General features: G+C 30.4%; 1 protein-coding gene across 1 annotated transcript; it reads right to left on the bottom strand.

Annotated features, from left to right (window-relative positions):
- Positions 1-1,483: 1,483 nt before the first annotated feature.
- On the bottom strand, positions 1,484-14,624 carry LOC104245488 (putative late blight resistance protein homolog R1A-10). The gene is made up of 3 exons (XM_009801101.2): positions 14,022-14,624; positions 2,182-4,417; positions 1,484-1,772 (listed from the first exon to the last, which is right to left on the bottom strand). Exons 1-2 carry the CDS (start codon positions 14,499-14,501, stop codon positions 2,726-2,728), a joined length of 2,172 nt encoding a protein of 723 aa, XP_009799403.1. The 5' UTR covers positions 14,502-14,624; the 3' UTR covers positions 1,484-1,772; positions 2,182-2,725.
- Positions 14,625-17,857: the final 3,233 nt, after the last annotated feature.

The following is a 17,857-nucleotide window of genomic DNA, read 5'->3' as shown; positions in this document are numbered from 1 at the left end:
AAGCTACTATAACCACACAAATACTCTAGGCCCCTTTTTGACTTGTTTAGGACTACAAATTCCAAAAATTCATTTTTTCTTAAAGTTCGTGCCCATTCAAACAAGTTCATATAAATTGGAACGGATGGAGTATTCATTAATATGAAATACAAGTACCCTATTTAAAATACGTAACCTACTCTAGGAACGATTATTGGACTTTGAATATTTATAAGTTCAAAATTCATTAATTGTTCCTGGAGTTTGAATGACCAAAATAGTAGCTCTCAATTGTTGAAATATAATATTTATTCAAAAATCATGAATCGTTCTTGGATTTTGCACTAATAAAGGTTTAAAATCAGTAATTTTTCGTGGATTTTATATTTAAAGGTTAAAAATTGCTGAAGTATAATGAGAATTTTAAAACCATGAATTATTCTTGAATTATTCTGGATTTTGCACTAGTAAAGGTTAAAAAAATCAGTATGTTTTCCTGGATATATATTTAGAGGTTGTTTGGCTAAACTTATAAGGCATAAGCTGGTCAAATTGACTTATAAGTACTTTTTGGTTTATCTACGCGTTTGGTAAACAGTCAAAGTACTTATAAGCCAAGTGCTTATAAGCTAAAATCAATCATACGTCATAAGTTGGTCACCTCCAACTTATGGCTTTTCAACTTATAAGCACTTTTAATTTGACTAATACTTTTACTAGTTTATCCTTAATAATATTTTTTAATTCACAAAATATTTTTCCCAAAATAAATATTCTGACTTTCTCTTTATTCCATATCATTGTTAATTCTTTTCTTTACAAAGAATTTTTTTAATTTATAATCTTTTGAAAAAAAAAATCAAGGGTATTTTAGTTATTTTAACAAAAGAATAGCTTAATTATTAATATTTTTTATCAAACACATCAACTGCTTATTATCAGTTTCATCACTTCTATCCACGCATGTAAATGCTTATTTTAAAAATCAGTTTCAACACTTAAAAAAGCTTTTTAGCACTTCAAACATTTCAGTTATTTACAATAAGTTAATCCAAACGGGCTCTAAAAAGCTTCAATTACTAAAGTATAATGTAAATTCAAAAATCATGAATTGTTCCTGGATTTTGCACAAAGTTAAAGAACCAATAATTTTTCTTGGATTCTATATTTAAAGGTTAAAAATTGTTGAAGTATAATGTGAATTCAAAAATCATGAACCGTTCTTGGATTTTTTCTGAATTTTATACTCGTAAAGGTTCAAAAACCAAGAATCGTTCATGGAGTTAGGATTTTGTACTAGTAAACGTTCAAAATTGCTGATTTTTGAAAATTACAGCATAGTTTACTGGAGTTTCATTTGTTAAAGTTCCGAACTCCAGTACCGATTCAAAAAATAACCAGAACTAATCTTGAAGAAAGCACTTGTCATCAAGTATTGGTAGTTGTACCCATGCTTAAACAGAGAAGAAATCGTGAAGTAAAGCAATACAGAGACAACAAAAAATGGAAAAAGATGGAAGTTCTATTACAACTCAGAAAGTAAATACTTATGGGTGAACTGGAAATGTAACAAGTAGAAAGGCGATTCAAGCCAACAGTGATCAACCTCCAGAACCACAGACAGATAGTTTTCAACTTCACAATGATTGGATAAATATAACACAAACAGGTTCTTTGTTGGAATGAGTTATGAACAGACTGCATACAAACATGAAATGCGGCGACTCCTTATTAGAGGAAGTTCTATTTGTCCATGATCCCTGGCTCTGAGAAACGTCATGCCTGGATCTCTCCTGTAGAAAGCATGAAAATAAGTAAGACGAAAGAGAGAAAGAAAGAGACTACTAGTAAGATTATACAATACTCCATATACTGTAGTACAATAAATGCCTAAACATACCAAAAAAGAAAAAAGAAAAAGATAGGTATTCTCTATTCCAAATCATGTCTGAATAATATTTCGAAGTAACAAACACAACAAAATGAATAATCATGGTGGCATTGTTGATCTGAAGGATACACAAACTTTGCCGTACGTAAGATTTACCGGACATTAGACTAAACAAAAGACATTATGTAGAGATAGATGCAGTTTCATGGAATCTTTAATAACAACGACAGCAGCTGGACATGAATGTAGTTGTGTAACTTCAATTCCATTGAAACTACAATGTATATTAAGAGAAAAAAATGAAAACTGACCCCTTCAGTATGTGGGCTCGTACTACTCAGCTTCAGGAGGGAATATGGTGAGCTTGAATTTGGTGCTATCCATTTTCTTGCGCTCTATTTCTCTAGCTGATTTGACTGCTCTACGTGTGTGCTCCAGACTCATCTCTTGAAGGCTAGGTACGCCAGCCAGCTCACATGGCACAGCCTGAAGCCTTTCACAACATATAAGAACAAGGTGCCTAAGTCTTGGGAAATGAAGTTCTGAAGCCTCCCAAATTTCCAACTCTGCCCTTTGAATCCACAAGACCTGGAGTTGACTAAAACCTCCTCTCTCCGGTCTCCAGGACTCTCCTGCAAATGCATTTTCTTTCAACTTAAGGACCTCAAGGCATTCCAACTGCCCCAATCTTTCCGCCTCACTCCAATCAAACCTTGTGTTTGACAAAGTTAGCTTCTTCAGTGTACGTAAAAATTTGAAGAATGATGGAGGAATGTGAAGTGTTTTACCCCAGGAATGAATATCATTCAACATTTTCAAATGTTCCAGGCACTTCAACTCTTCAAGATTGCACCATCAGCCCTTACTAGTTCCAAGAAAATCAATCATTCGCCCTTGGATTTTCAGTTTTTTGAGATTACAAGCTTTTGCAAGTATATCTTTTGTGCAACTTTCCGGTGAAACCACAGAAAGTGTTTGTAGGCAAGAAGCTTTACCCTTTGGGTTATGAGGAGGAGATGGCAATTTGGCAGGAATGTTTGTGTGCAGATGCCTTAGCCGTAACATATTCCATATGTTTGCTTTTATGTCAAGGGTGGACTTCGACGTACTTGTATTGAGTATAAGAGTTTGTAAATTCCAAAATTTACCAAAGGATTTGGGAAGAGACTTAATGTCAGCTGAGATAGCAATATACCTCAAATGAAATAACCTATTAAAATCATCTTTGGAAAAAACAAAGTTGAAGGATTGAATGTCCAAGACCCGGATCAATGGAAAAGCTTTGGGGATGAGTTGGATGTCGTTACCAGACAACTCGATTTGCCTTTTTTCTGAGGAAAAACAGTAAAAAGATCTAACATGCTCTGCGAGCGGTTCTGCGGAGAGAAAATCATTCAAAGCAGAGGATTGAATACACAATCGACGAGAAGCAACTGGGTCTTGTATTGTAAGAATAGCCTGATCTGGTGTTGGACGTACTTCTTGAAAAAGCCATTTGCTACTAGCTTCCTCTTTGCAGAACTGATGCAACATGCCCTGAACACAACATGTTTTTACATTACCATCACAACTCTTCTGTAACGCTGTCACTAAATTTCTATTGACAAGGTTGTTCAAATAAATCTTTGCTGTCTCCTCAAGGGCTTGTGAACCATTGGGCTTGATTAAACCTTCAGCAAGCCATAGCCGAATCAATTTCCAAGCAGGAATACTAAAGGCTTGAGGAAAGACACCAAAATACAAGAAGCACGCTTGCATTTCTTCGGACAATAGAGTGTAACTTGTGTTTACAAATTTCAAGCAGCTTGAAGGATCTCCTCTATCCATAAGATGCTGCTCCACCTTTTTCTCAACTCTTTGCCAGTCACTTACTTTTGTGCAACGTAATAATGTTCCTGCAATTGTCAATATTGCAAGTGGTACTCCGCTACACTTTCGAGCTATGCTTTTTACAAATCCTTCCAACTCAACAGGACACCTTTCCTCACCAAAAATTATTCCATTCAACAACTCAAAACTTTCGTAATCACTCAGAAATTTCATATCATGAGGATTTTGACTGCAACACTTGGCCACTGATAAATCGCGAGTGGTCATCATGATACGGTGGCCTTTATTGTTTTTCGGAAAAACTGATACAAGAGAGTTCACAACTTGTGAGTCCCATACGTCGTCCAAGACAATAAGACATCTACCTCCTTTTGCAACAAAATCATGTATTATCTGAGCTAATTCATTCACATCCTTATCATGATAATCTTCGAGGCGTCTCATGAAGCAACGGAGAATTTTCAGAAAGATATCCTTCAAGTTGTATGATTGGCCAACATAAATCCAAATGACAAAGAAAAATTCATACAGGATTCGGGAATCATGATAGACTTTCATTGCCAGTGTGGTTTTGCCAAGCCCAAACATACCCACAATTGGGATAACATCTAGCTCATTTGTTCCTTCAACCAGTCGGTGGATCACTATGTTTGCTTCCTCATCCAAACCGACCACTTCGTTATTTCTGACCACTTCGTTATTTTCGAGCCAAGCATCCTTTTTAAGATGAAACAGATTTCATATAAATTACAGAGTTGAGAACCTACTTTTTTGAATAAAAACAAAACAAAAAGTCTTAATTTCGTATAAAGCTGCCTTAAGACAAAACTCTATGCAAATGTCAAATAATATACCAGAGATTAGCTGTCTATTTCTCACAGGTCTTTTAGAAAAGAATTAAAATTTTATATACACTGACATGTAAAGAATTTTTCACATATATGTGTCCAATTTTCTTATTCAAAAGTTGTCATATGAGTCCATTATATGTCCAGAAAGGTAAACAAAAAAGAATTCATTTCGTAATTGACTTTTGTGGCAAAATGTTTCTCATGAATGTCCAAAATCGAGAAATTAAATTAATGCAAAAAGGGAAATGTAAAACAAGTTTAACAATCATGTCAGCTATCACAGAGATAAAAAGCTGGATAGTTTACCCCATATGAAAGAAAGAATAACTTGTGGTTATGTGCAAGGGATGCCAGGATGATTTGTGGATAGCCTATTATTTCCAAGTAAAAAGCAGCAAAAAGTTTATCGAACGTAGATTAGTGCATACTCAAAAGGAAAAAAGGATTTGTGGTAAAAGTGAACTTATGTTGACAGACTTAGAGCCCGTTTGGCCAAGCTGCCAAAAATTACTTATTTTGAGAAGTGCTTTTGCTCAAAAATGCTTTTTAAAAAAGTATTTTTGAAAAATTACAGTTTGTGTTTGGCCAGTTCATTTGAGAAGTACTTTAATAAGCAAATTGTGTTTGAACAATCTTTTCAAAAAGTACTTTTGAGGGTCAAGTTACAAAAAAAGACAATACATATTCAATTTAGAAATAATATATTATTTAAAAGAGATAAATGAATTTAAATATTTATTATAAAAAAATAACTAATTTTTCTTTTAATTTAATTGGAGTATAAAATATAAAGTAATAATATATACTCCCTCCGTTCCAATTTATGTGAACCTGTTTGACTAGGCACAAAGTTTAAGAAAAAATAGAGACTTTTGAAATGTGTGGTCCTAAACAAGTCAAAAAGGGACCCAGAGTTTTTGTGTGGTTATAAAAGCTTCTCATTAAGGGTAGAATTGTAAGCTTAAGCTAAATTGTTTTCAAATTTAGAAAGGGGTCATTCTTTTTGGAACAGACAAAAAAAGAAATAGGTTCACATAAACTGGAACGGAAGGAGTATTACAGATTTTAATAAATGTAATAGTTATCCAAAGCAACAATATTAGGTATCCGGTATTACTTAGTGTTTACATTGATGATTTAAATATATCAAAATATAGTCATTCAGTATAAATTTAGAATCTACTTCATTAATCTATATCTATCTATATTATTATAAAAGCACGAATGTTTCACGCTAAATGTTAAGTGACAAAAAACATCCTTGAAATATTAATTGTCTTTTATGCCCTTTAAAAATAAACTATTTCCTTAAGAAAATAATTCAATACTGGATAAAATTGTAATATTTAGACTACTTTGAATTCAACTAAAATTCTGTCACCTTAAATTCAAAATTAGTCCGATCGAAATTGAGTATGATAAGTACTTCGAATTATATCACAAATACATCACTTAATTAACAATATCCATATCGCAGAAGAAGGCAATCCCTACCATTACCCATAAATTCAAGACAGCACTTCACAGACTTCTTTGTGGGAACTTGGCATACAACTTCTCTAAATCTACTCTAAGTTGATGCACGTGTTTCGATGAGTTACTTGGTTGCTGAGGAGTAGCAGTTATGTTGTCGAAGTTGAGATTTTTGTTAAAATTGGTTTTTAGATTTAAAAAAGTGGACTACGTATGGTTCCAATCGGATATTTGTTATTCTTAATTTTTTGAAAATCAACTGTTTCTTTTTCTTGATAATACTAGTCTTATGGTACGCGCTTCGCGCGTGTATCCTATATTCATGAATATACATTTTTTTTAAATCTCTCTATCTATCTTACATATCTATATAATATGTTTGAGTTGTATATTCATGAACATAGGATACAATTTAGTCCAGCGTAAAATCAGTATTTAAAAGGTAAAATGGCGAACGACATATATCCAAACAATAGGTTCTTACTTATTCTTTGTTGACTTTGTCGTTTTTAGTTTTCTTGTTCGTCATTATATTCAAATTCATTCTCTCATTTGAACTGATGATATAATAATTTTGATTGAATTTTTCAACCAAAATAGAAGACAATATATCTTAATATTCTCGATCATTCTTTGACTCAAAGAAAAATTATTAAAACGTGTGCGACTTAGTTCAGTGATACTCAATATTCACGATTGTTATTAGATCATGATAAATAATGAAACTGAATTTAAAATTTTGATTTTCTTCTTTGGATATGAATTTGAATAAAGATTTATTTACGCAATAGTAATAAGAAAAAATTTATATAAGTTAAAATTTTATTCAATTTTGAATTCCTAAATATTAGAACTTCCTCAGAATAATTCAAATAATTAAAGATTAAGAGCAAAATTTTAGTTAATTTTGAAGTTTTAATATTAGATATAATTAAATGATAATAATTATTATCTAACATAAAATATAATTTATGTGTTATCCATCATGAATGATTAAATAATTTATATTAAAAAATAGCAAATTTGTAATTCAGATTAAACTCTTTGTGCGCATATATAAAATTTGGATTAACACTACTAACATGATCCAAAAAGGTAATCAACAAAAAAAATAGATTTTGAAAATATATTTATGATTCATAGATGTTCAATCCTACAAAATTAAAAAGAAGACAAAAATTTGCAAAATTCGTTACAATTCCAAACATGTTTAAAACATGTAAACATGGAAGGATCAAATTTGAGGGCAGTAGCTACACGATTTAAATAAGGAAAAAAATATTTATAAGTAAAATTTTACTCAATTTAGATTCCTAAATATTAGGAGTTTCTAGATAGCTTAAATTAAGAAAGATTTAAAATAAATTTTCTTACTTTAAAGTCCTAAATATTAGGTAAATAATTAAATGACAATTACAATTTTGTCCAATATAAAGTCTAATTTTAAAGGGAAAAAAGGCAAACGACATTTCGCTAAAGGCTTTCGTGTTTTTAATATAGTATAGATATAGATTTGGTTTAATATCCCGGAGAAAAGTAAGAATATACCAGTGGGGAATAATGCTTTAGATAGATGAAAACAAAAACCCTTTGATTAGGGTCTAGCATAAAGCCATAAAAACTTATGCAGTGCTCTATACAATTAATACAACACCGTACCATAGATCAAGCATATATGAATATTCATAGATTTTGATGTCTGATTTAAAGTCTTAGAGCAGTTTTAAGCCATAGATCATATTCTTAAATCAGACAATTTAGCGCAAAACCATAGCGAAATCAAACTTAGAGATTTCGACTGAACATATTCCTCTTGCACTAAACCATAGATCATAATCCTCTTGCACTAAATTGGTTGATTTAAAGTCTTAGAGATTTTGACTCTCGAATTCAAAATACTCGTGCAAGGCACGAGCATAGAGACTAGTATTATTATAAAAACATGAATAATTTATGCTAAATGTTGAAGGACTAAAATATCCCCAAAAATATTGATCGATTTTTATGCCCTTAAATATTTGTATAATTTAAGGATCTAATTGTAATTACACATAATGATGGAATTCTTTTTTTGATTTAAACTATATATACGATGACCCTACAAAGTTGATCCTACTTGGATTAGAAAGGCATGTCCATAATTTCCTCTTCTTTTTTTTTTTTTTTTATTTACGTAAGATGCCTAGCATATAATGAAATTGCATACATGGAACTTTAACATTTTTTTTGTATTTTGTGATTTGTTTTATTTTTTTGTATGATTTTGTTGTGATCGGACAAAAAATGAGCCATTATGTGCTGAATTTAGGAAGGAAAAAAGCTAAATAAAAAGCTTAAAGATTTGACTAAACCAACCATAATTAAATTATTCATCTTCAAAGCCTAAAAGCTTACATATAACCAATTATTTAGAATTCAAAGGTTCTTACATGCAGTAAAATTTATTATACATGTAATTGATGGAGTTTTATATCTTTAAAAAATTAAATCACCCTCTCAAATAAGTAATAGATGAGTTTTTTTATGTACAAGAAATTTAGTATATGTATAAGTTTTTCCGCGGTTTATAATAAAAACAACTAAAGATACATACTCCTACCTTTATAAGTCTTTCTAAAACCAGCCGTATATTCGATCGAAAACAAAGATAGAATAGATAGAAGCACGGTGAACTACACCAAGTAAGGGAGCAAGCACATGCCTTCTGACATCAATATGATGAATGAAAACAAATTAAAATTTATGCAGTTGGACTTCTACTACATTAATTTTTATGTCATAGTTCAACAAAATATGTTCTGAATATTAATGCGGTTAAAAATATTACTATTTCTTACACAAAGTTTCCATTAAATGACAATAATTCTATAAACGACGTGGCAACACACGTCTATAGAGACTAGTACAATATTAAAAGCACGAAGGCATTTAGCGAAATGTCGTTTGCCTCTTTTACCCTTTAAAAATAGAGTTAATATTGGACAAAATAGTCATTTGATTGTTTTCCTAATATTTAAACAAGTAATTTAATTATTTTCCTAATATTTAGGAATAATCATTTAACTATTTCCCTAATATTTAGGATTTGATTTAAAATTATATTATTTAATTCGAGTCCTTTTAATTACGTACTTATTAGGAAAGTTTTGACCATGTTGTACTCCTTTTAGGTTTAGGAGGGTTTCTTTTTTGTCAATAAAATTTTATCAAACTTTCGACTCCATTTAGATTTAGGAGTACTATTAACTCATTATTTTGAGCCATGAGTATTGTTTTTATTCTATGAACATTAAATATTATCAGTCCTTTCGTTAGATTAACATTGGACTACCTTTTGAGTTGTTTTTTCTTAATCCTTCTAATACAAACATCATATAAGTATGTAAAACTAAGAAGCTTTTATTTCAATGTCGAGCATCAAAGAAATTGATTAAAATTGTCAAGTTTGACACCAACTAAAATTTTATTTCTTATTTACCTTTTTTGAATTATTAGAAATTCCTAACATTTTCGACTTTAGAATTAATTATGATTTTTACTTTATGTATATATTGTCACTAATATTTAGAACTTTGAAATGATATAAAATTTTATTTATTAATTTTTTCTTTATTTTAGAAATTCAAATTTAATATCTAAAATTATACTTTATAATGTTATAGAATTATAGAACGGATAATCAAGTCATAATTAAGAACACAAATGACGTTCTATTTATGCATATGAAGCGAAGGAAATAAATCATAGAGATGAGTTTGAATGGATCAAATGTCTCATCTATCAACGCATATATTAGTTCCTCCATAATCAACTTAGAGCAACAAAAAAAAAGGTCTTGCTCCAAAGCATAGACCTGCACAAATCTTTTGTTTGGTCAAGCTTTAAAAAACAGCTAATTTTAAAAAGTACATTTGGCAAAATAATAGGAACATACTTTTAGAGAGCGACTGTTTATAATTTGTTAAATTCATTTGAGAAGTGTTTTTTTAGTATATGATAAATATGTTATTGTATTTGGCCAATCTTTTCAAGAAATGTTTTTGAGTGCCATAAACGGAAATATGGAATGATGATTAAGGATTTCTATAAGATAATTTTTTTTTCTTTATTGATTTAGCTATATATAATTAATATTCATTAATTTTATGAGTTTAAACCATTATTTTATAACTCTAACATATAATATAATATTTATGTGATTATTTTTAAAAATAATTACTCATCAAGATGAAGTACACGCGCGTTGCGCGTAAAGTAAAACTAGTCCTGTATAAAACAAAGAGATCTCTTTATGGTGGAGAGACTATATTAAAGAAGAAAAGGAGAAGAGAATAAAAATACAATAGAAATAAAATAAATAAAAAGAAAGGGACGGTAGAAACAAAAAAGAGAAAAGAAAAAATAAATTTTTTGAAGGATAATTTGAAAAATATAAATTTATAGTAAGGACACTTTTGTCTTAAAAAATTTAATTTTCTTATTCTGCTTCTGCTTTTTTGGAAGAACCTAAAATTTGTAGCTTCTTCCCAGAAGCAGAAAAACTGCTTCTGCTGCTGCTCAAAAGCACTTCTCCATCTTGGCCAAACACATCAAATTTCTAAAAAAGTACTTTTTCTAATAAAAAAAGTACGTTTGGCCTCCCACAAGCTTGGCCTGTTTGGTCAAGCTTCTCCAAGCATTTTTTTAATTTTTTTTTTCAATGTTGAAGTGTTTGTCCAAGCTTTTAGAAGAAAAAAAGTGTTTTTGAGTAGAATCAGAAGCAGTTTTGGAGAAGCAAAAAAAAGTAGCTTTTCTCCAGAAGCACTTTTGGAAAAAATACATTTAGTACTTTTTTACAGCTTGGCAAAACACCAATTGCTACTCAGAAGTGTTTTTCAAATTAATTAGCCAAACACAAACTTCTTCTCACCAAAGTACTTTTGAGAAAAAGCACTTCTCAAAATAAGCTAGCTAATTTTAAAAGTTTGGCCAAACATGCTAGTACGAGTGAGAGAAGATAAATGCTCCTTAATTGAGAAACATCTTGGTGTGTCTAGTATGAAGGAAAATGTTTTCTTAAAAATAAGTGATTTTCTTACTTATTTTTTTGATGTTTGGTTAGATTGCAGAAAATATTTTTAAAACATATATATTATTTAGGCAAAATACTACATAAGATGAAATGGATAAGGGCGAGGGATGGTGGTAACTCCGGGTCTAGGGACCGGAATAACAGTGGTGATGTTGGGGGTAGGGGCAGGGGGTGGTTATTAGAGTGGGGCTGAGGATGGGACGGTTGCAGCCTGTCGATATAAGTTCAATTTTACTACAATCCTTTTTTCTTTTGAGCTTTAGAGCCTGTTTGGAAAGCTACGTAGGAATTGGATTTGTGTGTAATTAGGTGTAATTACACAGTTTCGCATGTTTGTCTAGCCAAGTAATTACTTGGCCAACATGAAATTTGGTATAATTGAGAGCGTGTAATTACACTCTCTAATTCTCAAGGGAAAGGTGAAAATTTGTGGTAAGTAATTACAAGATAATGTAACTTTCTAATCTTTTTTTAAAAAAAATTTCTTTCAAATATATTAATTATTATTTTATTTACAATTTTTTTTTCATTTCTCTTATCTCAATATTTAACCTTCCAACGTGTTGCTTATGGTGTGCTTCCATATAAGTTTACAACTTCTCGTATTTTGCTTCTTCCTTTTCTATTTTTTTTAATTTTCTTAGTTGTTAAACATAATTTTATACTTTATTAGCTTTATTTTCTATTCATTAGTATAAATTAATCATTAAAAATACCTTCTAAACTCATATTTATCCTTTTGTTATTTAAAAAGTTCAGCAAATTATTAATTTCATATTTTACTCCTATGAGTTGGTAAAAATGTTAATTCATAATTGAAACTTTTAATAATTATCTAAATTTAAAATATTACTTATTTGAAAGATGGTGAAGATACCAATAATTCTTCCTGATATTAGTTATTAATTTATAGTTATTTAATATTTTATTTTTTAAAAAATATAGTTTAAATATCTGATTATAGATAATATCTATTGTTTCTTATACATACTTGTATTTATCACACATTAATGAGTTAGTAAAAAATTAAATCATTTTATAATTTTAATTTATTAATTTAAGCAGTACTATTATTTATTTATTTATTTATTAAAAAGATACTTATTACTTTTAAGATATTATTATTAATTTATAACTATTTAATATATTATTTAATATGTATCGATAGGTTAATCTAAAAAAAGTTTATGTAACTATGTAATTACACTTGTCCAACCAAACATGAAAATGACAAACATTGTAATTACGTTCTAGCAAACAAATAAGATATTGTAATTACTATACAATATAATTACCAGGGTTTGTAATTACAAACCCTAGTAATTAAACAGTCAGGTAATTACACATGACTTTCTAAACACTCCTACAGTTTTTTAATTGTAGGATCGAAAGGAATTCTCTCTTTGATGCGTATACAATGATATTTAATTGAGCACGAGATTTAGAAAAAGATGATTGACACATAATTTAGATATAGGCAATATATATCAAAAGTAGCCTTGCTATCTTGTGATCATCAAGAGGGATTGCTTTTTTTCCCAACAAAAGCCATATTGTTATAGGCAAAACTAAAATATTAAAAAAAAGAATTCTCCAATATAAAAAGTGTCTTTTTTTTGTGAACAAACCAAAAAAGAAAGAGCATTATATTAAATGTAATGGAGAATACTAGGGGTGTACATATATCGGGTTGGTTCGGATTTTACAATTACCAAACCAAACTAATTGTGCCGGATTATTAAATCTAAAGACCAAACCAACCAATAAAACTCGGGTTTTTCACTCTCGGGTTTTCTCGGATTTTCGGATTTTTTCGGGTTTTTCCGATAAAATCTTCGTAGAACAAAACATATAAATTATGCTCAAAATATTTCTTTAGTCCTAGTAAGATACAACTATATAAAATATTTTCCAAGAAAATAATACAAAATATGAGATATGTTATGGCATTATCCTAAAATATTCAACAATAAAATTATGTAATATAAATATTGCTAACTAAAAAGCCATAAATAATAAAAATAAACATAATCTAAGAGTACTAAGTCATGCTAAAATAAGTAGACTAATAAGGGAGTATTAAATACATTACTAAATGCTAAGGAAAAAATAAAAATAGGTTGTGCATTTTATCTAAATTATTGCAAAACAAAAAATAGATATTCAATACATTCTCGTTCGTAGTATTGAATTAAATTTCTTTTGTTAGCATTAGTATTCATTTAATTTTGGTTTGGGCTTTTGTTAGCACTATTTAATTTACTAATGTTAATGGCTATAAAACTTATTGGAACATTCAAAAGTTCTAAGTCCAACCTTGAAATAATACCTCAAAAAATAAAATTATGAAATCTTTTAAGAAATATTTATAAATTACATCACAATAAGTATATTTATATATTAAATATATCTAAAATTTCTATATATGTAATGTCGGGTTGGTTTGGTTTCGGTTTGACTTTCTTTAGTTAAAACCAAACCAAACCAATTATGGTCGTGTTTTTTTTCCAACACCAAACCAAATCAAACCAACCTATAATTGGATTTTTTTCTCAGTTTGACTCGGATTATCGGGTTGGTACGGTTTGTCGGTTTCCTTTGTACACCCCCTAAGTACAACTATTCTAGCATTAGTATTATATACCATCTGTCCCAACTTATGTATACTTTTTCTTTTTAGTTTATTTCAAAAATAATATTATATTTAGAATAATTTAACTTTAAACTTTTCATTTACCCTTAACAAGATATTTATAACTATACATATTGACTTGTTATAAACCACACATTTTAAAAAGTCCGTTTTTCATCGAGTAAATTGTAATTCGATATTTTTTTATCTTTGTTGAAATTTGGTATATGCTTGTGCCTGATAAAATAAAATGCCATGGAAGAAGATCGCAGGATCGGAGGGTTTAAGGCATACCTGCGGTTCGACAGAGGGACCGTCTTTTCTAGGCAGAACGTCACGCGCCTCACGGCGCATATCTTCAATCAGGACTCGCTTAGCGTCGGGATGATTTTTGCCATGAATAAATCGATTAATCCTATCAAGGATGCTGTCGATCTTGCTTGAAAGATCCTGGACTCTATCGCCGCGGTCAAAGTCCAAGCATTTTATTCCGAAGAGATTTTTCTCTTGCTGCAGCTTCGCCTGAAGCAGGAATTCATCAATCTCATCCTCAATTTCATATACTATACTTCGAATGACCTTCTCCAAGTTTTTAAGCCGCTTGCTGTCGCTTTCTTTTTTAGAAATTATACCCCCGACGGAGTCTTGTAGCCTTTCAACTTGTTCCAGCAAACGTTGAAACTCTTCCTTTACTGCACCTGTTATTAGCTTTACCTCTTCGTTAATTAACAGCTGCAATTTCTCCACCAGAGAACTCACCACTGTAGCTGCCATCGATCTCTCTTAATTTCTTAGCCATGATTTCTTCACTTTGCCATATGTAACTATCTATATAATAGTTATATTATAAATATATAAATGGAGGCGATGGAGGAGATTATTTCAAGTTAATTCTTTACTCTGAATTATTTAGCCTAGTCTTTCTATATATTACATTCTTAGAGCACGCTTCATGCGCCACCTAACATTTTACTAACTCTAATGACAGCTGGTAACCCACAAAATTAAAATAGAGTAAATTACACTAAACCCGAGGTAATATGAGATATAGCCTCTGTATTTTCAAATCCTACAAATTATAATAATTGTTATAAAACTAAAGAGAGGGATTCATATATTATTCAATTTCAAACTATGTACATAATGAATTGAAATTTTTTCTATTTATAGAAGAAAGGAAGCAGCTGTGAGGCTTTTCAGGAAGCAGCTGCGAGACTTTTTTTGAGCTGCTTGTAAGTTGTCTGCATGGGCTACTTGCAACCTGCCAGTTTAATAAAAAGTTGTTGCAAATCATTTCATTGAGTTGTTTGTAACCTGCCTGCATCAGCTGTTTGTAGATAAACTTCAATGGAGTACTAAAGGGATAATCTTCTTCAAAAAAATTATCTATAGCGGAGTATTAAATGAACATTCACAATGTAATTATTTTCATAACACTTCCCCTTGGATGGTCATTAAAAGATATTGTGTCTCGTTAAAACCTTACTAGGAAAAATCTCGTGGGAAAAAATCTTAGTCAAGGAAAAAGAGTACACTAATAATATACATTGCAAGTTGCCTCATTAAAAATCTTACGAGGAAAAACCTAGTAGGAGAAAACCTAAGCAACGGAAAAAGAGTACAATGCATATTTTACTCCCTCAGATACAGACGTTGTTACAAATACCCAAGTCTCTGTGTAGGATAATAGCTATATCTTGCTAGTAAATTAACAGAAAATGTTATGTCAGGCCTTGTAGCATTAGCAAGATACATAAGTGTACTAATTGCACTATGATATGGTATTTCAAGACCAAGGAGTTCATTATCCTCTTCTGGAGGTAAGAACGGATCCTTATTCACTTTAAGTGATCAAAAAATCATTGGTGTACTTAATGGGTGTGCTTTATCTATGTAAAAGCATTTTAAGACTTTTTTTGTATAAGCAGATTGATGGAGAAAGATTCCGTCTGCTAAATATTTAATTTGCAGACCAAGATAAAGTTGTATCTTTCCAAGATCTTTCATCACAAATTCTTTCTTAAGATATTCAATTGCCTTTTGAAGCTCTTCAGGAGTTCCAACAAAATTTATGTCATCAACATTAACGGCAAGTATAACAAATTCTGATGATATTTTCAGTATAAAAAATACATGGACAAATAACATCACTTACGTAACCTTCTTTCAGCAAATATTCACTAAGGCGATTATACAACATGCGCCCAGATTCCTTTAAATCGTACAAAGACCTTTGTAATCTGATCGAGTACATTTCTCGAGACTTTGAACTATATGCTTTAGGCATTTTAAATCCTTCAGGGATCTTTATAGAGATTTAATCAAATGAGTCATATAGGTTATGACTTGCATTTAAATGGCATGACATCTTCAGGTGTCTGGACTACTAGTCCGATCCTCACAACATTTTACAGTATTGTGCACTATGTTGTATCAAATATATCATCGACGATTATTTTGTATCGGTTCGCAATCGACATAACTTGTTGAGATCTCATCACATTCTTTATTTTCAGGTACCTGAACTTCTTCTGCAGTTTCATGAAATATTATGTCGTGGGCTCCTAAGTGAGGATCATATTAATGATAATTCGATTCATATAGCATATTTTTCAGCTGTTTATTTCATCCCCCAAATGTTAGAAAAAGTAACATATATCCCCAATCTTCTTTGGGAAACATATCTTTGTGCATTGTGATAGAGAAATTAATCATATACCACACATCAAAAGATAGTAAAAATATTTGGTTTCTGATCCTAAACCAATTGTTAGGGGAGGACATACCATATATTGTTGGTTTGATGCATACAAGTACTGCTATATGCAATTTAGAAAATCTTAGACCGACACATGAAGCGTTGTTCTCATAGGCAATGATAGCCATTAATAGGAGGTATTCAATGCTAAAATAGCATGAATATAAACTAGAATTATCAAGATGAACTATCTTGATTTCATAATCTGAAAGTTATGCTCTTAGTTGGGAAGAACAATTTCAAATGCCAAACTGCAGGTTGACAATGAACACACATGTAACCATCTTATATATGCATCTATAAGTAGTTCACATGATAGGTGAATGTGCCCATATTCACCTTTTATATATTCCAGGGATCTTAGTCCCAACTTTAACTGGTATAATCAATTTATTATGAGAACAAACAACACAAGAGAATTCTTGAAGAATCTTTTAGTTATTTGGTATATGCTTATCTGAATTCTCAAATAGCTCATTTAAAAATGACAAATGAAAACTTCAAGTTTATCATGACATGTGCTATCTCTCAGTAAACTTCTGGTTTACTATGACATAAACTTCTGCATTAGTAAACTTCTAATTTACTATGGCTACTTTTGTATTAGTAAACTTCTGGTTTACTATGATACATTATATAGTACAAATTAAAGAATAAGGCGGGTAACTTATCACATACATATTATTTTACCCCTTATGATTGTGGAAACATGAAGACTTTTAATCTTCTTATCATTTGTAGTCTCAATATGACAACCATAATGTATTAGTAAACTTTGGGTTTACTACAACATATGTTTTGACCATAATCATATAATATGAATGATATATTTGTATATAAGCCCTTCGAAAGCTTTCATTTATTATCCACAATCTGATATTTATCGGACACTACTGGTGTCATGTGTCTTCTAGACAAACAGTTAGCTCTTCAGGAGTTTTTGATATATTTTGTACTATCAAATATTGCTCAGACACTTCTGGTATCATAAGAGAAAATTATAATCAAATGAATAATATAAAGACAATTCTAAATTTATAAATGTAAGAAATTAAGAATTTCAGTATTTTTACCACCAACTTTTGTGACAAATATCTCCTTCAGGAAGAAACACTATTAACATCTGAATATTTTATATCAAAGCGGTAACCATATAGTCATTACATCATTCAGGGAAAGATACGAGTTGTTATTTTCTTCGGGGAACTCGATAACTAACCATGACATATTAATGTGGTTGTAGTAGAAAGCATTCTACAAGAATACTTTTGCCTTGGAATGATATTTAATAAAATTATCCAAGATATTTTACGTACAACGGGTACGTGCGACAATGATCTTTATGCCACAAAAATAAGATTATATCCTTTGT

Source organism: Nicotiana sylvestris, chromosome 4 (assembly GCF_000393655.2).
Source record: "Nicotiana sylvestris chromosome 4, ASM39365v2, whole genome shotgun sequence".
Classification (NCBI taxonomy): domain Eukaryota; kingdom Viridiplantae; phylum Streptophyta; class Magnoliopsida; order Solanales; family Solanaceae; genus Nicotiana; species Nicotiana sylvestris.
This window is presented reverse-complemented; position numbering and strand designations above follow the sequence as displayed.

What these genes read in the sequence shown, in the direction of transcription:
- LOC104245488 (XM_009801101.2), bottom strand. Translation starts at nt 14,501, where the DNA reads ATGGCAGCTACAGTGGTGAGTTCTCTGGTGGAGAAATTGCAGCTGTTA. An exon ending in GTCCCTCTGTCGAACCGCAG is followed by an intron (nt 4,418 to 14,021) that starts GTATGCCTTAAA and finishes CATCTTAAAAAG; the next exon opens with GATGCTTGGCTCGAAAATAA.